The 20,062-nt window shown below is 43.2% G+C and overlaps 1 protein-coding gene and 1 pseudogene across 3 annotated transcripts in view; one reads left to right on the forward strand and one right to left on the reverse strand.

Moving 5' to 3' along the window:
• Positions 1–20,062, forward strand: part of RAB11FIP3 (RAB11 family interacting protein 3) — a 74,868-nt gene that overhangs the window by 25,184 nt on the left and 29,622 nt on the right. For all 3 annotated transcript variants that reach the window (XM_039884708.1, XM_039884709.1, XM_039884710.1), the window contains exon 2: positions 13,261–13,354. In XM_039884708.1, coding sequence (XP_039740642.1) covers positions 13,261–13,354 — 94 coding nt within the window. The remainder of the gene's footprint in view (positions 1–13,260; positions 13,355–20,062) is intronic.
• LOC120620042 (40S ribosomal protein S20-like) lies at positions 11,568–11,971 on the reverse strand (annotated as a pseudogene).

Here is a 20,062-nt window from a genome sequence, read left to right on the forward strand (position 1 = left end):
ATAATGTGTTCTTCATTTCAGACTGGTTCCCTTTTATAATTTCCATTTTTATGTTTTTTATCTTTGTTGAAGTTCTCACTGAATTTATCTACACTTCCCAAAAGATCATTGAGCATCTTTATAACCAGTGTTTTGAACTCAGCATCTGTTAGATTACTTGACTCCATTATATCTGGATCTTTGTTCCGTTCTCATATGGTTTCTCTTTCTTTGTCTTCCTATTTTGGCTGCCTTTCCATGTCTGTTTCTATGTACTAAGCAAAGCTCCTAAGTCTCCCGGTCTTATTAGTGTGGATTTGTGAAGTAGGTGTCCAGTGGCACAGTCCTGAGGGGTTCAGCTGCAGGCCACATTTAGCCCAAGCCTCTACCCCTACGGGGCCACCTGTTAAGATTCAGCAAGCAATCCACAGAGCTGTGCTTATAGTTGCCTCAAAAGGCCACACCAGAAACAGAGGCCAGCTGTCTCCAGTGTGAGTCTTGGTGCTGCTCAGGAAGGAGGACCTGACTCACTGAGGATACACCTGGATGTATCTTGGGTGGGGCCGTGAGTTGGGGGAGGCGGGGTTTTAGGGAATCTTCTGGGTGGAGTGACCTCTGTTATCCAGTTTGATGAGGTCCCGGCTATGGTGATGCTGAGTTGGCGCATTGGTAGAGGGGAGGGTTCAACAGGAAACAGTTGATACCAGTGAGTCTCCCCTTGGCCCTCACTCCAACAGTGTCTTCCTATAAGTCCCTGGTGCCCGCTCCGTGCAGCTCAACTGGCACCGGTGCTCAGAGTGAGCAGGTCCGTCACTGCAAAAATCTGGTCACTGATGCGGCCCCTTTAAGAGGCGTCTGCCGCTGCCCCTGCCTCCGTCTCAGTCGCTCAAGACCTGGCAGCTCCGTGTCCTTGCCCCGTCCTACCTTCTTTTGTTGCAGGGTGATTTCTCGGATTTCTCCCTAGTTGTATGGTTTGTTCATCTAGATCCCAGGTGATTTTTCCTTTTGCTGCTCCTTGTTTCCAATACAACTTTGATTTGATCGCCAGAGAGATGAACAGAGCCTCTATCATCTGCGCCATTTTTTTCCTCCTAAATTTGTTATTTTAAGCTACAAAGTTTGTGGTAACTTGTTATAGTAGCAATAGGAGGTTAATATAGTAGAGAAAGTTTACTTGATCTAAGAAAGGAAAACAACCAGTTTCAAATGGAGGAGACATAAATTCAAAACATTTCAGTAGCTGTGGAGGGAGGATTGGAAATGGGAAGAAACCATTACCATTTTACACACATACTTTGGAGAAGTAATATATTTACCCAGGTAGCCAAATATCATTGTATTATAATTACACCGCTTGTACATTTTTTCTTCTTAAAAGTAATCTGTTATGTTTGTACACCCATGTTCATAGCAGCATCATTCATTATAGCCAAAAAGTGGAAGCATATGTCTATTGGCGGGTGAACGGATAAAGAAAATGTGGTGTGTACATATAATGGACTATTATTCAGCCTTAAAAAGGGAGGAATTCTGATACATACTGCAACATGGATGAACCTTAAGGACATTCTGCTTGGTAAGGTAAGTTATAAAAAGACAAATACTGTATGATTCCACTTCCGCGAGGTCCTTAGAGTAGTCAGACTCATAGAGACAGGAAGTAGATTAGAGGATACCAGGGGTTGGGGGAGGGGGAACGAGGAGTTAGTGTTCAGTTGGAAAAGATAAAAAAGCTCTGGACATGGATGGTGGTGATGGCCACATAACTTGTGAATGTATTTAATACCACTGAACTAAACACCTAAAAATGGTTAAAGTGGTAAATTTTACATTATGTGTATTTTATCACACCTTTAAAAATATTTTAAAAAGTATGCTTTCATAGCCTTTCTGAGAATAAAGTAGCAATAGGTATTAAAAACCTTCAGAGAGTGAAGGTATCAATGAAATAACCCTAGTTCTCAGTCAGGGAGCTGTGTGGAAAGCCACACATGCTCTCCACACAGGCTTTGCTTCGTCACGGCACCTGTGCTGTTACATCCAGTTCATAGTTCTGTTCCACTACTGGACCTGCTGCAGCAGTGAACACAGCAGATTGCTCCTCCTCCACCTGGCTTCTGGGACGCCACACTCATTTAGTCTTATCCCACTGGAGTCTTTTTTCCAGTCTTCTTTGCTGATCCTAAGTCCTCTCACCCCTCTTTTACCTGCATTCTCTCCTACACTCACAGCTTTAAATGTGACCTCTGTGCTGATAACCCCCAAGTTCGCATCTCTAGCCCGGCCCACTCCTGAACTCTGGGCTCAATTGGACAGCTCAAAATCACATGACTGAAGCTTTGAGTGCCACCTGCAATCTCCTCATCTCAGTTAATAGAATCCTATCCTCCCAGTGACTCATGTCAGAACCTCTTTCTCTCACCCTACATCTGATCCATCAGGAAACCCTGCTGGCTCTGTTATCAGAGTATATCCAGAATCCCCATTTCTTAGGCCTTGGTGTGAACCACCATATCTCACTGTCTCACTTCCTCCATCTTTTCTCAACAGGGAACTAAACTACTCTTGAGATAAGTCATGTGACTCTTGTACTCAGAACCCTCCCAGGGCCTCTGACCTTGTCTCCCACTGCTGACTCCCTCCTCACTCTGCTCCAGCCACCCAGCCTCCTTGAGGCTCCCTGTGTTCCACAGGCACCTTCCTCCTCAGGCCCTTTGGACTGACTGTGCCCTCGGCCTGGCATACCCTGTCCCATTTCTCCTCTGCCCAGGGTCTCTCCTAGAGCTCAGGATTCCCCACCACACTCATCCAGCTGGTTGGCAGAATTCAGTTTCTTGTGTTTGTAGGGCCAAGATTCTTGCTTTCTTGTTGGTGGTTGGTGTGCAATGGCCCTCAGGTCCTAGTGGCCACCCTCAGGTCCAGCCTCATGGCCCTCTCACAGCATGGCAGCTTACTTCTTCTTTGCAGCCAGCTGTCTGCTACAGTTAATACATGCACAGAGTGACTGGCTCATCACTTTTGCCATGTGTGACTACTCTATCATATTTGCAAGCCTTCTCAGGATCCTGCCCCCACAGTGGCTGGTCTTGGAGCAGCTGACAACACAGAAGCCAGATTACTGCCCAGAGCACCTGCAGTAAGGCTTTCAGCTAACCAGTCCACCATGTAGTCCTACCTTTTCATCAGCTTTTAGTGACCACTTTTAAGTGTAAAGGGATGCTCGGGGACCACAGATACTTCAAGAAAGCCTCCAACAAGAAAGGGAGAGACTAGGGGTGGCTCCATAGTATAGTGGTTAGCACGTCTGCTTTACACGCAGAAGATCCTGGGTTCGTGCCCCAGGTGGAGCCACGGACTATACCCTGGGTGCACCAAGCCCCCCAAATGCACCGGGAGCACCAGGCCCTGGGTGCACCCTGCGAGCATGTGGGAGGAGATGCCCCGCCTTCAGAGCTCCAGTTCTTAAGGGGAAACGGCAACATCCATAGGTCAAGGGTGGAAGTAGGGCGGGGATGAAAGGCAGGAGGATGAAGAGGAGGGGAGAGAGACCAAAACTAAAAACAGAAAAGAAAGAGAAGCAGAAGGCACTTGAAGGGAACAGTCAGTGCAGAGAGCAGAAGAAAACTTGGAAAATAAAACCTGATTTACATTGTCAGATTAAAGAAGACATCACATTCAGAGAACTAGAAAGCTCCCTCAGAAATTAAAAATGAAATAAAGGCATCTCGTTGAAGGGTTGGAAGATCAAGTCAAGAATATATCCCAGAAAGTTTTTTAAAGGGCAGAAAGAATAGGAGATAAGATAAAGTAGGAGACTAACAAGGTATAGTGCCTGACTGACACCCCTGCTGAGGATGGAGGGGTACAGGGACATTATCAAAGGATCCTTTAGAAACTTCCAGAACCCAAGCGCTGTGTCTCCAATTGCAAGGGCTCTGCTGGTGCTCAGAACAGCAAGGAGAAAGTACCTCCCAGCAAACACAGCTCAAACACAGCCCAGTACCCATAGCATCCTCCTGATGGAGAAGAGGTTTCCAGCAGCTTCCAGAGATTAAAACAGGCCCCACACCCAGCCTCAGAACAGGGCGCTATCAGACTCTAAGGCACCAGCAGGAGTGAGATGGAGCTGGGGCAGCGGCCTTCCCAATGCCATGGTGCTCATTTCCAATTTCCAACCCACAACCAACCGTGTATACAGGCACCTGTCAGGGGAGGGAGCAGTGCTGGTTCTTCAGAGGAGAACACTTGTAATGTGCATACCACACACCCTTCCTCAGGAAGGAGCACCAAGCTAGGAAGGTGCAAGGCTGCCAGCATGGAGGAGGGAACGCAGGGGCGCAGCAAGCATGATACCCTAGAGGCCTGGTCGGTGGAAATGGTCTGAAGGAGGCGTGTAAGCCTGCAGAGATGTTAGAACAATAGACATGCAGAAAATTCAGGCAATGAAAAGCAAGGAAATTGCTAAGTATAGGAAAAAATTATATAAGAAAGCCAGTGCTATAGTTTAAATGTACTTTAGTGGTGAAAAATATTTATGTAGTCAATGATGTAAACACTGCAGAAGTTCTAGCCAACTTGGGAGGGTGTGGGGAGAGTGCCGAATTCTCATTTTTTACTATAGGAGGCCAAAATGCAACATATAAATTTGAAAAGCCAAGAAAATAGCACCAGGAGCATACTACTTAGACATGGAGGCAGTGACCCCCAAAACTACCCAAATCTAAAGAGCAGAAAGAAGAACTTCTCCAGGCAGGATGGGGTGGGTGAGAGGGGCAGAAGATGCTGTTTGGTTCCAAGCCTTGCAGTGCTGTGACTTTTTGGACTATGTACCTTTATTTGATAACTTTTTAGTGTGTTTTTCCCTCCTTTACTTACTCACAGGGGTCTAGACTGGGCCAGGAGTCAAAGGAAGTCCCCATAAAGAACGAAGCCTCTAGTTCTCTGTTGTGTGCAGAGAGGTCATTGAGATAGGCTGGAGGGCAGCCACCTTCACACAGCCTGGGGCGGAGTTCTGTGAGCTGAATACTTCATTGTCCAGTTGGTTAGCATTCCAGGGAAGAGCCACAGAGGGGACATTTTCATAGGCCTTTGCAGGGGGGCCACAGAGCCAGTAGTGCCTCTTCCTAAGAGCTGTTCCCCTTCCCTTATCTGGCTCCCCTGGCTCTCCCCAACACCCAGACCTGAAATGCAGGAACAAGCAGGAGGGGCTTTTGCTTCCCAATGGGCCACTGTTTCCTGTGATCAATGTGGTTATATAAGTGTCGAATGTGTTCTTTGGTACCTTCTATAAATTCTGGTTCGTTTCCTCAGCACGTTTGCATAAAGCTTGAATGTGTCCAGTTGACTTTTTCTAAGTGTTCTCATATGCATTTTAAGATTTTGTCTTTAAAAGAACATGAAGACAGCTCTGTGAATATACTAAAATCCACTGAATTGTACTCTTTAAATGGGTGAATTGTGTGGTATATGAATTATATCGCCATAAAACTGTTAACAGAAATAATAGAGTCAGAACTGTCCCAGACCTTGGCCTCTCTGCCACCCACCCCATCCCTCCTGCATCAAGGAGATCTTCAGAGTGGGTGTTGGACTTGTTGGAGAGCAGCAATCTGCCAAAACCCCAGTGACAACAGATGTAGGGAAAGAGCAGCTTCTGGTACTGGAGACAACCCACATCCCTGTCCAAAGCACATCAAGAAGAGCTCTCCAGGCACTGCTTACAGCTGGGTGGTGAGCAGACTCCTTCCGGCGATGGAGGGCACAGCTGGTGACATTGCAACAACTAGTTCTGAAAGACTAAATTGGATTCCTGAATGTGATACATGCCTCCTGGGGAACATGTGGAATCACCTTTTCCATATAAGACCAGCATTATGCTTTTATTCTAGAATTTTCTAAGCCCTATTCCCTAAACCAGGGGCAGTTAATCAGTTTATCATCATAGATGATATAGGAAGCTATTTTTATACTTCAAGCAGAAAAACTGAGCTCTAAATGAGCACTTTCAGTGTTGGGAAACTCTAGTTACTGTCTTATTTTCAAATTTAAGTTTAGAACTAAACATACCTTGTATTTTAAGATTTAATCGAATTACTTCATTTTTCCCCAGCAAGACCCAGTAATTCCAGAGGAGTTAAGGTGTTTAGGGAGACAGTGAGCTTTCATTTTGTGTCCACACAGCTGACTAATTTTTTAAAATGTAAATGTTTCTACTCATCTAGAGGGATCTCTGAACAGGGTCTTTAAGCATAAATTGCCAAGCATAACCCCTGAAAAAGTTATTAGCCATAGTAGTTGGTGTGAAGCAGACCTACTAGGGGTTAAAAACAAAACAAAACAAAACAAAACAAAACTCTGGCGCTGTCCCAGGTCCTGGAGCCCTGGTGTGACACTTTGCTGCAAGCTTGGGAAGTGTAATACACAGGAAGCTCTTATTCGGTGGTTCTCTAGAGTCAGTTACAGATATAAAATCACCACGGCTTAGTAGGAAGCTTGAGTCATCATTTGTGTCTAGCTTTCAAAGGCCTGAGAACAAAGTTGTGGCATTTCCTCCTTTTTTCCCCGCCTCCCCTCCTCTCCTCCTGCTTCTTCGTCCTTCTGTCCTTGTTCTTCCTTTTCTTTCTTTCTTCAAAACAGTGCACACTCTGGCAAGCACACAGCTATTTAAGGTTTTATATTAAGCTTGTCACTATCAAACAAACATCCTTATATTCCCGAGAATCTTTCAGTTATCTTCATTAAAATGAACTGACCAGCAAAATCCCCCACTTAAGTGCATATCTACTTGTAAGAAATAACAGTACAGATGTGGTCATAGCTTCTTCCACCCCTTTTCCTTACCTCTCTCTTCTTCCCTGCCCACCCCCCCCCTCCCAGGAGAAACCATGACCTTAAACTTATACTGAAAATCATAGCTGTCTATTTAAAATACTCCAGGCTTATTTCCAAAGGTGTCAGTAAAAAACAACATAGGTATCCTTCCTGTCTCCTATTTATAACTTTGGAAATTATATGACATTTAGTATTTTCTAGATTTATCAAAATGACTTAGTTTTTGATTCTCCCTGAAATCTAAGTAAGGAAAGTTGGAAATGGCATCGTGAGTGTTTGTGCTGGCCAGGACACACCTCCAAGAACAAAGCCAAGTGGAGCTGTCTGTGCCAGAGAGCTCTAGATGCCCCTGGGCATTGGCTGGTCCCTTCACATAGGTGCCCTGAGTGTGCACAGGTTGGTGCAGCTCAGACTCCTCAGAAGCAACAGAGAAAACCTGGTGTATATTTGTTTAGCTGCTTTACAGATGCACTTACAAAGAAGTGCAGGTGCCATGAGGTAGGCAAGCTGCAGGCCTCAGTGTGTCCATTCAGAAATAACCTGTAATCAGGCTTTTGAGAGTTGCTTCTTTCCCTTTTCACTCCTGCCTACCCACACATCTGGTGTGACATTTATAAATAGCTAAGAAAGCCCCTAGGAACATTTTGCTTATTATCACCTTGGCTGCTGCTGCTCCCCCCGCCCCCCGCCCCCCTGTGGAATACCACAATTTGTTTATGCATTCGTTCGTTGATGGACATTTGGGTTGTTTTCATTTTCATTTTTTAGCTATTAGAAATAAAGTTTCTATGATTATTCATGTACAAATCTTTATATGGACATATGCTTTCATTTCTCTTGAGTGAAGAATACCTAGTAGCGAAATGACTGGATCATGTGTTAGGTACATGGTTAACCCTTTAAGGAATTTCCAAACAGTTTTACAAAGTGATTGTATAATCTTACATTCTCAACAGCAGTGTATAAGAATTCCAGTTTCTCCACATCCTCTTAACACTTGGTGTACACGATATGGCCCATCTCTTTAATTTTAGCTATTCAAATAGATATGTACCTTATTATCATTTTAATTTGCATTTCCCTAATGGCTGTTGATATTGACTTGAATCCTTTTAAATCTATTGAAACTTATTTTATGGTCCAGAATATAGTCTGTAAATATTTTGCGTGCACCTGCTTGAAAGGAATGTGTATTCTTTCGTTGGCTAGAGTGTTCTGTAAATGTTAGTTAGGTTGAGGTGCTTGATAGTATCACTATGGCTTCTGATAAGATAGGCTTTGTTGAAAAAGTTGTAATTCAAGTGTGATTGTCACAAGGTTCAGAAATGGTCATTTCTACTGTGAAGTGCTGTGTTTTCAATATGATTTTCATGAGTCGTACTTCTATAGTTGGAGTTAATTGTGGTTAGAGAACTTTTTCTGCTTTCTTCTCTTCAAGGTTGTATCTCCACATCTATAGCAGAAACAATATAATTTGTTAGTAAATTTCTCATATTAGAATAATCCTGCAGGAGCCAGCTCTGTCCATTCATCTATAAGTGGTTGCAAAGTGGATTTTTCTCCCATAGTGTTTCTGTAACTTGCTGCATGATTGCTGGAGAGGGTGCTGGCTTGCTTTGAATGCTCTGGTGTACATCTCTTGGCTTAGATTTTTCTGGCTCTGCTAATTTTCCATGAAAGAGCAGTTTCTTATTTTTCAACCTTACTGCTTTTTTTTTTTTTTCTGAAAGCCTGTGAATGGAGAACTTTGGGCTTGGATTGTTAGAACCATTCCCAAATCATCGGCTGCATGGAAGTTGATTTATTCTCCAAAGAAAATATGGTTAAAGTGGACCTTAAAATATAAATACTTTGATTCATCCTTGCTCATTCTAACATGATAGCATATAAAAAGGTCTACTGCCAGTTAATTATTTGTTTCAAAAGCATTGGGTTAATATTTCAGAATGAACAACTTGGTACTTTGTGTTCAATTAGTAGCTTCACTGTCCAAATTCTTAGGACTCTTAAAGACAGATTGGCCAGTATGGTTGACTGGTTAAATGATTCTTTAGGTACCCAGGAGGGTTCTCACTAGACATCATGTGCTTTAGGAATGAAGGCTTTTGTGAGATAAGGAGGGAAGCATTTAGTTATTTCAAGAAATCAGCTGATGGGTGGACTTTTGAGCTCAGTGTCTTAAACACTCAAGGCCCTGGGATGGAGGCTGCCATCTTCTTCCTCTTGTGGAGAGAGAAGAGGGAGATACTGTCTCTGGCTCGAGAATCCTAGGCTATTAAGATCAGTCAGCTTGAGCTGGTCTTGTGCCAGTCTGGCTTTTATGTTGCATGTTGTCCACAACTGATGGTCATAGAGCTAAACATGGCAGCATCTACTAGCCTGAGGAGACCCGGAGGGATATAAGTTCTCTAAGACATGGATTAATGGGTTTGGCCTTGGACAGGGCTTATGTCTGTCATAGCCTTAGCTCTGATTCTCCACTTTTGAAACACCCTGCCTACACCTTATCACTAAATATTCACTTGTCAAAACCCTCCTATTCTTCAGAGTTTTCTGTATGGACTATCCCTCCTTTTTTGATCAAAGGTTAGCTCTCCCTGGCTAAATGCCTTATCCTTTTTTCCCCTCTCCCTCCCCACGATCTTTTCTCTCATTCTTGCTTGTTCTTCTTTGTTCTTTTTGTCTTTTTCTCTTTTGTTTTCTTTCTTCCTCTCTCTAAAATTTTCATTATGGAAAAGTTCAAGCCTAATACAAAAGTAGAGAGAGTAGTATAATGCTTCCCCAGTGTCCCACTCCCAGCCTCAGCAACTCTCAGTCATGGCCAGTCGGTTACATATATGTAATCTTAATATATGTGCCTTAGCCCATATAGTAAGCATATCAAAAAAAAACATTGTGCTTTTAAAAATTACTAAAATATTATCACATCTACAAAAATTAATGAGCAATTCCTTAATATCAAATATTCAGTCATTATTCAGTATCAAGATCAGTATTCAGATTTCTAATTATCTTATAAATGTGGTTTTAAAAAAATAATATTTTGAATCGGGATCCAGAAAAATCCTTATAGGCAGTAGGTCGATGTGTCTCCTAAGTCTCTTAATGAAGGTTTCTTTTCCAACTTTTTTTTTTGCCTTGAAAATAACAGGTCCCTTTGTCTCTTTAAAGGTCCTCATGGACTAGGTTTTGCTGATTTCATCCCTGAAAAATGTTGCTTTGATCATTATATTTCCTGTAAATTAGTAGCTGGATTCAGGTTTGATTTAGGTAGCATCACACACTTCCATCAGGAGGCATTTGGTGTCTGGTTGTATGTCTTCCCTTAGGAGGCACTGAGGGTCATCGATTATGTCCGTTACTTCATCAAGAACTGCAGGATGGTGACGTTCTAATCCCATTATTCCTTCTTTGTTTACTGGTTTGAACACTTCTTAGATGCTTCCTTCATGACTATACCATGGCTTGCCCCGAGTAACAGTTTGTAGGAAAGGAAGGCAAACTGCTTAGTTCTTTCCTTTTATTTATTAGTTTTCACAATAATAAATTGGTTCACTAGTGCCCTCCAATGATGACTAGTTATTTTTTACTGTAATTATGCCTTCATGAATTGAAACATGTTTGATATGTTTCAGTTCATTGAGAGCCTCTTTAGGTTGGCTCCTGAGTTCCTCAATGTGACCTAATAAAGTCTTTGATAGCTTCTTTGCTTTCAGATATAACGAGATATTCCTGGCTCGACTCGCACATTTTCTGGCATTTCCCCAAGGGTCCCAATTCCTTTTAATGGAAAATAGAACTTAAATACCACAACCTAGGTGCTCCAGGTGCTCACTGTTAATTGGACAGAATTAGAAGGTTTTTGTTTTGTTTTTAATACATCATAAATGATACCTCATAGTGATACTTAAAATTCAAATTCAGGATTCTAGGATGTTTGCCTAACATCTTCAGTCTCATATCATTTTCTCCTTTTTTTCAGTCATGTGGAAGACCTGAGACTCAACACTTGGAACAATGGAATTAGGATATTCCTTATTACTTGGTGTTGCTGCTGAAAAGTTTAATGATAATCTAATTTTGTTTTACAAGGTCACTTGATTTTTGCATAGCTATTCAAAGAATTTTTCTCTTTTCCTTTGAAGTCCAAGAAATTCACCAGATTAAGTCTTAGAGTAGGCCTTTTGGGGTTGGGAGTTGATATTCTTAGGTACCCAATGTATTTTTTCAATATGTAGTTATTTTTTTTAGAGAAGTTCTCATAAATATAGTTTTACTATTTGTTCTGTATCTTTGCTTTGATTTTTCTTCTCGGAGACTTCTGTTATCCATACTAATGTATCTTTGCCTTACTTCAATATTTGTCACTCTCTCTTGAATCCTTTTTGTCTCTTTATTCAGTTATTTTTAAGAGCTTTGTTGAAATATAATTTATATTCCATAAAATTCACCACTGTAAGTGTATAAATCAGTGGATTTTAGTAAATATAAAGTTACACAGCCGTCACCACAGGCTGGTTTTATAGTGTTTCCACACCCCAGAAAGACCCCTCATGCTGATTGCAGCCAGTCCCGCTTCTGCCCCACAATTCCAAGGCGACCAGCTGATGTGCTTTGTATCTTTATAGATTTGTCTTTTCTGAAAACTTCCTGAAAATGAAAGAATATAATTTATAGTCTTTTATGTTTGGGTTTTTTGCTTAGAATGTTTTTTTTTTTTTTTAACAACTGATAGTCAGTTTATTAAAAAGGTCGATTTAAGCATCTGCAGTGATGACTTCAGCCTTGACTCCTGGCTCAATACTGATGGAAGAAATCTGCTTAACAGTCTCAGAAGGACTGTGTTCACTTATGGATCCTCATCTGAAAAGGATCCCAAGTCTTAGAACTTCCCCACAGGGAGTTTTTCTTGTGATTCTCAGTCTTGGTAGGCATCCGAACTAACTGGTCTTTTCACTTTGAGATTCTTTTCCTTTGTGCCTCTGATCAAGTCAGCACACACCTTCCCCAAAGACTTTACTTTGCAGCTGATAAGAGTAATTCCAATTCTGCGAATCACCACCTCTGGTTCCATGGATGTCTTTCCTCATTCCCACCTCTATGACTGCTGCATGGCTTCCTGACCTACTTGTTCCTCCGCTAGAGTGAGCAGCGGGTGCATGCAGTGGCTGAGGCAAGAGCAGGAGTAGGTGGGAAGGAACTGCAACCACGGCTCCCTCAGAGACTTAGCAGAACGTTTTTGAGTTTCATTTGTGTTGTAGTATGTATCAGTATTTAATTCCTTTTTATAGCTGAATAATAGTCTATTGTATAGATAGACCACATCTTGTTCATTCTTTCCTCAGCTGATAGACATTTGTGTTGATTTGCTCTTTTGCTATTATGAATAATGCTGCGTGTTATGAATATTTGCATATACACCTTTGGGCACGTTTTTCTTTCTCTTGGGTAGATACTTAAGAGTGGAGTTGCTGTGTTGTACGGTAAGTTTAACTTTTCAGGAAACTGCCAAATGATTTTCTAAATTGGCAAGACTAGTTTACATTCCTCCTAGCAATGTATGAGGTTCCAGTTTTCCCACATCCTCGTCAACTGTTATTGACGGTTTTGATTACAGCCGTTTTAGTGAGTGATGTATCTGTTCTCATTGTGGTTTTAATTTTCATTTTCCTAAGGACTCATGGTCTTGAGCATCTTTTCATGTGCTTATCAGCCATTTATATATCTTGTTTGATGAAATAACTGTTTAAATCTTTTGCCCATTAAAAAAATTGTGTTTTCATCTTGGTGAATTATGAGATTTCTTTATACATTCTAGATACAAGTTCTTTATCAGATATATGATTTATAAATGTTTTCTCCCAGTATATCTTGTCTTTTTAGTTTTACTAATATCTTTTGAAGTACAAAAGTTTTAAAAATTTCATGAAATCCAGTTTATACTTGGAAATATATATGCATCTTTTTTCTGAAGAGTTTTATTCTCTGTGACAGTCATATGTGAATTATCATATTTACTTTTTATGATTTTTGATACCCAGTGTCTACTTGCCTAAGTTATTTTTACTAAGGATTCTGCTCAGCTGTCAGAATGGATGTGTGGGTCTGTGCTGTGTGTAATAGTTTAGATACTGTCTAGAATAATACCTAAAATGTCAGCACTGATGCTCTTTCGACTTAATAAGCTTGACTGTTGACATTTGAGAGCAAGATCTTATTCCATGACTCATGGTCCCAGGTGCCATTGACATCTTCTTCCCAGGATACCTCCTATTCTCTGACCAGAGTTGTCGGTGGTCTTTGGATCAGAGGAATCGATGGCTCTTACTTTCATACCACACCTTGCAAGTGGGCTGCTTCCCTGAATGTGGTGAAAAGGTCAAGTGCATGATACATCCCCCTCCAATTTTGTAAAGGCTTAGGTAACATATTCTCACTTGGCAATTGCAGGTGAAGGACTTAACGAAATACTTGGATCCCAGTGGGCTTGGCGTGATCAGTTTTGAAGACTTCTACCAAGGGATCACGGCGATCAGAAATGGAGGTCAGTCATTCCTGCTGTGTGCTTCTGTTGCCTCATCCCTTCCTCCGCTCCACCACCGGCCTTCCCTCTCCCTCAACCACTCCTTTTTAATTACCCTCACTCCTCAGACTCCTTTTGCTTAATATCTTCCCTTCTCTTCGAAGCCCATAAAATGCCCCTGGTTTCAGGATGCTCTCTCTCCTTTGTTATTCTTTACTCCTCACACACCCTGTCTTCCCAACTGCTTATCCATAATGTTAGAAAGCTACTGTCACTTTCTCCAAAGGGGTTTCAATGAAAACTTTCAAACATACAAAAATACTGAGAGATTTACACAGTGACACCGTATGTATTTCTGTGTCATCTGTATTCCATAGGCAGCATTTTATTGTATCTGCATTATCTTTCCATCCTCCTGTCTATCCAACAGTTCATTCTCTTTTTTTCTAATGGGATGCATTTCAAATCAGTATACTTCCATGCACTTCACCCTAAACACTTCAGCACATGTATCAATAATTATGTAGAGTTCAGTATTTGTTTGCAGTCCTTTTCTGAGTAAAAATTTACCTACAGTGAAATGCACAAATCTTAAGTGTGCCATTTTGTGAATTTTGACAAATTCTTATGCCTGGTAATGCAAATCCCTATCAAGAGTATTAGCATCACTGCAGACAGTTCCCTCATGGCCTTCCAGTAATACCCTCCCTCTTGTCAGCACCTTCTTTGCTGATTTTTGTCACCATAGATTAGTTTTGCCTCTCATGGACTTCACGTAAATAAAATCATCAGTATGTGTTCTGTGTCTGCCTTCTCCCTTCATGTGATATTTTTGAGATTCATCTGTATTGTTTAAAGTATCAGGAGTCTGTTTTCTCTTGTGGAATAGTGTTCCATCGTATGCTTATACCACATGTCGTTCATCCATTCCCCAGGGGTGGACACTTGTTTTGGGCTAGAGTATTTCCAGTTTGGGGCTATTGTGAATAAAGCTTCCAGTGACATTTGTGTGCAAGTCTGTGTAGATATATGTTTTCATGTCTTTGGGGCCTGTACCTGGCAATGAGTAGGGTGGCTGGTCATGTGCACGTGAGCTTAGTTTATTACAAAACTGCCAGATGTTCTTCCAAGTGGTGGTACCATTTTACTCTCACCAGTTGCCCATATACTGTCCTCCTCAAATGAAACTCTGAAGTTCTGAGTAGACCTTTTCTTCTTATTACCCATCTTCGGCCAGGTGGTGTGGGGGCGACAGTGGTGAGAAGTCACCAGTCACAGGCTTTTCCCCTCCTTCCTGCTCCTTGCTGGAGAAAGAGGAGCATAAACAGACTTGGCAGGGCTTTTGGTCATCCCACTGGCCAGGTCAAGGGGTGCCCTTGGACTTGAGATCTTATCAGCAGTTCTTAGTAGAATCACCTGTCTTGTCTGTCCCCAAAATTATTGCCCAACAGTGTCACATAGGGGCTGGGTTTCCTAAAGCACCAAGTCCCAGATGGCTTTGGGTAGCATTCTGTGTATGGAGCCCTGTATGTTACTGTTTGTTCTTTCACCTAGTCAGTCCACACACACAACCAACAGCACAGCCAGGGGACCCCCATGGTGAACCAGCAGCCAGGGTCCTTGGGCTTACAGAGCATGCAGTGAGGGAGGGAACAGCAGGGGAGGTGCTGCTGCTGTCAGTGAGGTGGGTGGGGGCCAATCTACATGACCTTACTGACAGGGCACACAGAATCAACGTGTTCCCTGGGATGAAAATTAAAGGGGCCAATTGGAGCTCTAAGCCTTGGACATGCCCCTGGTGATCTCTGCACTTTCCAGCTGGGGGATGAAACTGGCTTCCTCGAGTTTGAGTTTAGGTGGTTGAGAAGCCCAGATGCCTCTCAAGTGTCAAGGCTGGAGCAGCAATGGCAGTTGGGCCCGTGGGATTAGGCAGGAAGGAGCCCAGGGCAGTGGCCAGTGAGAAATAATGCTGGGAGTGTCTGTGTGGCTGTGAGGCCCTCTCTGAGCCAAAGTCCAGACTGGTAGCTGTTCTGTTGGGCCACGATTAGTGCGAAATGGAACAAGCTCTCCTGTCAGAGTTCTGGGGAGGCCATGACCTGCGAGTCAGCGCATGCTTCCAGAAAACTGATGACCCAGGAAGGCGTGACCCAGTCCACTATAATAAAACTCTCTGGTCATTGACCTGCCTGTTGAGAGAGATGAGCTGCCTTTACAGAGGCCGATTCTCTATCTGTCAAGCAGGAGGGGTTTGTTGGCTGCTGACCCTTGTAGCTGTCTCGTGGGTTTCATGTGTCTTGAAGTTTAGTGACTTAAGAAGTGCTAGATATTTATCAGTCCAGTGAGAGAAAGGATCATCTGAGAACGGCCTGTTTTCTGGAGTCCTGATCTTTCCTTAATGGTTAATCATCCACCTTGATGCACTGAGATAGGGCCTCTGCTCACCCTTCCTCTCTCTTCCTTGCCTTTGCCTGAGCTATTCCCATTGCAGCTGGGGTGCCCTCTGTCATTCCCAGGGCTTGGCAGAAAGGAGCCCAAGGCAAGGCCCTGGGAGAGATTTTGGGCTCTCTTTCTCTGCCTGAGAGGAGCTGGCCAGGGCTTTTTGGTCTCCATCCAGAGCTCGCTCTAGCCTTCTCCCTCATTTGGACCTCTCCTGGCTCACCTGGCTTGCTACACCTGTTTCCTCCCCACACCCCAGGCACCCGGCCCTCTATGTGCTGTTTGTCCAGCACTGTAGCTCCACTTCCTTCTATATCGGGGGCCAGCCCTCTGATGTTCTGAGTCTCCAGGTCAGCTCATCTTGGGAAAGTCCTTCCTCCAGCTGGCCCAGATATACCACTGAGCCTCGCTGGGGTCATTTGAATCTCTTTGTCTTTACATTCTTTTTGGTAATATTTCTACTTTGATTTAATTAAAAATAAGACCTCCCAGCCAGTCCTGGAGTTAGCATAGATGCTCCTGAAAATGGTACTGTATTTTTTCAATGGCAAGAACATTCTGGAATAGAAGTATCCCCAGAGGGTGAGACTTGGTCTCATTATGATGCTACATTGTGGGGTGCATTGCAGGTGTTGCCCCCCTACCCTGAGTTTAGCCTGTGTAGAGCAGACCCCTGCTCTTGAAGGGATGGTGGGACCTGAACCCTCAGGGACAGTCTGCTGCTGGGGTGTATGGTTGAGGGGGCAGAGGGTAGGGGCCATGGACAAAGTTGGTGAGGGGGGTGGCCCTGCCAACGGATGGGGTCCTTGGATAGGTGGGCTGAGAGGAGGAATCAGGCTGGATGGAAGGGCTGCAGCCAAAGGAGGACACAGCTGAGATTTGTAAGGACCCTGAGTATGGACATTGTTAAGCCGGACTGTTCCAGGCTCCAGGAAGTATGGAGTCCCTGCCCTCAGGAGCTGCTTTCTAGTGGAGGACAGCCCACAAACAATGTGGCAGGACAGTTACGAGAGGTGACAGGAGCTCAGGAGGAGGGTGAAGCCAGGGGTGGTCATTTGAGGCCTCCCTGAGGAAGTCTAGGAAGGGGCAGCAGGGTCCAGACTTTCAGGAGCTGCAAGGGTGGCTGGTTCGGGCAATCAGGATCAGAAAGTGGGGGCGAGGCCGGGCTGTGGGCACTGTGGGAAGACTTGACATCATGGTCTGACTCCAGCCCCAGGCTCCTGGAGGGACTGGGTAGGTGGGGCGGCCCCTTGGCTCAGTGCCAGCAGATCAGTCTTCTTTTGGAGTGGGTGTGAGAGGCTGGGCTTCCAGGTGAATGCAGCTGTTGTGGGCTTGGGGGAGGCAGTGCTGGGGGGGACACCCAACCCTATGCATTGAATGTACTGTTGAGTCCGCTCAGAGCTGCAGGCTTGGCTTTACTTGTGTGTGTGTGTAATTTGTAAATTATTTTTGTAACAACTTTGTCGTTTAAATTTATTAGGAAAGGAGAGTGAAAATAAGATTAGAGTAAAAATAAGTCAAAGATGATTTTGAAATAATTATTTTATAGCATTTGGAAGAATGGAAAGCACGATTACCCGAACTGCATTTCAGCTCAAGTTCACTTTGGGTCTTCGCTCTAGTGTGCCATCGTAAGCTGCTCACTACCTATCTCACCTGTCAGACTTTTATTTTGTATCCAGGAGAGGCTTAGCAAGTGATACGATATATTGACCTAGTTTGTAGGGAAAGCACAAGGAGATTGTTACTGTCATAACCACAGGCCTTATTTCAGAATTAGAATGAGATAGAGAGGGAATCGTTACAAATAGGCCATTGGTCTGGCTCATTCCCTCCCTACAGGTTCTGGAAGAATAAGATAAATGCACATGTTCTTATAGAAAAAACCGATGGATGAATCATATTTAGTTCCCATCAAGAATGTAAAAATGCCTGCTATGTTTACATCTCTTCACCATATGGGGCAAGACTCCTAGATCATATCCTTACCACTAGTATATGAAATGATTGGTTAAATTTTGAGAGTTTGAAATTCTGTGTTTCAGTTTTCAGAAGTGCAAGCAAGACGGCTAACATTCAAGACGGGGAAAATAGGCCAGAGACATTCCAGCCTTATACAAAATATGCATGTGATCTCAAACTGCACTGGGATAATGGTCCTCCTCTACTACCTGTCTCAGAAACCGAAAACTTCTGTCCATAGCAGCCCTCTCCCTCAACAAGAAGAGCACATATAGTTCTGCTGCAGTTCACCTGCACCAAAGACTCAAACCTCCAGTGCAGGAGACTCCAGGGCTATTGGCTGGCTTGGTGGGTAGCAAGTGCCGGATCCAAAGGCTAGTGCCATTCTGTGTCAGGTCCAGCCTGCCGTGCTCTGAGGTTCCTTCACTCCTGCCACTGAGATATTTAGCCACCCTCCCAGGGAAAACAATACAAAACAATAGTAACAAAGATACCTATGATTCTGAAAGCAAAAGCCACATAAGGGATTTTTGTATAAGGGCCTTAATCGCTATTGCAAAGCGGTATTGAATTGGCAGAGATGTTTCGTAATTACTAAATGCATTAATGCTTGAATTTTCACAGTTGTTGAGGGAAAGCATTATTATTCCGTTTAAACTGAGAGAGCTCTTTAGAAACTGGATGGAGGAGCCGTGTGTCCCGCTATTGCTCTGTGTCTGAGAGTCCTTTAACATCCATCCTCCTTTCTCCAGGTACACTGGCTATAGTAGTGACTTCAAACCACTGACCCTTTAGAACCTGGCTGGGAGACATTGCGATGGAGAGCAGCATTTCCCCAAGTGGTCTACGTGCCAAAAAGAATGGTTAAGGAAGCCAGCCATGATTGTTTCAAAGCACTTTTCCCAGGAAGGTCCAGGGAGGCTTGCTCTTCCATTTGGCCCTCAAAAGACTACTTTGTAAATAAGTGACTGACGTTATGTGAAATATATTGAATAAGTAACTGATTTAAGTAACTGATAAATTTTTAAAAAGTACAAGTGTGATATGTTTTCTGCTCACACTTCGACACCCTGTATATGGATTTTCCTCACAAAGCAGTTCTCCAGTTCTCTGCAGATACCACCTGGGTGTCCTGTCATTTAATTCCTTCTGACACTTAACGCTCAGAGTTAGCATGACTCCACTTCAGGTACCTAGGTTACCCACACTTCTATCTTACACGATCGCCTCCTCAGGTTCAATAATTTGCTATAATGGCTCATAGAACTCAGGGAAACACTCCAGTTCTATCACTAGTTTATTACAAAGGTTGCAATGAACAGCCAGATGAAGAGGTATATAAGGTGGGTCTGGAAGGGTCCACAATGAAGGGGTTTTTGTCCCTGTGGAGTTTGGGATGCATTACCCTCCTGATATGTTGATGTGTTCACTAACCCAGAAGCTCTTTAAACCCCCTCATTCAGGGTTTTTATGGAGGGTCCAGTACACAGGCATGATTGATTAAGTCATTGGTCATTGATGATTAGCTCAGTCTTCAGCCCTTCTCCCTCTAAGGAGGTGAGAGCAGAGCTGAAATTTCCAACCATCTAATTACAAGGTCAGTTCCCCTGGCAAACAGCTCTCATCCCCTAAGAGTCACCTCATTGGTTTAACCCAGGTAAAGTTGAAAGAGTTGTATAACAACAGATATTCCTCTCACCCTATCACACAGGAAATTCCAGCAGATGAAGACCAAATAAATATTTCTTATGATATGACAGTATCAGAGTAGTGAGGTGACATCAGAAAACATAAGCATCTTTCATCACTTGCACATACCAGAACATGGCTGGGAGACTGTGGAAGCCTTTGCCTTTTCTTTGTGGAAACTGGTCATGTTTGAGAGGTCATGTCCCTATTACTGATGTCAAAATCAGAATCTGTCCATCATAAAAAGATTGCTTTTTCTTTAAACTTTTTCTTATTATAAAATAAAACCTTTATTGTAAAAGATAAGTTAAGCAAAAAAGAAGAAAATAAAAACTGCCTGTGAGTCCAGCACCAAGAACAAAGTGGTTATTTTGGTGCAATTTCATCATACCTACACCTCCCCAAACACATACAATTTAAAAAAAAAATTAAGTCTGGCACCTAATACTTTTTAAAGCCCGTGAACAGTATCACAGAGCTGGTATCGTGCTTTTTTTCTTTTACAGTGCTGTCCAGCCCTTTTAAGAAATAGTTACCATTCGGCCTCCACACTGACCCTCAGAACCCTGGCACGAAGTGTTGTTTCAGTTGGGAGCCCACCTTCCAATCCTAACCATGCCGCTTTCTCCCTCCTGGGTTTCT

Source organism: Pteropus medius, unplaced genomic scaffold, assembly GCF_902729225.1.
Source record: "Pteropus medius unplaced genomic scaffold, Ma_sr-lr_union100, whole genome shotgun sequence".
Classification (NCBI taxonomy): Eukaryota; Metazoa; Chordata; class Mammalia; order Chiroptera; family Pteropodidae; genus Pteropus; species Pteropus medius.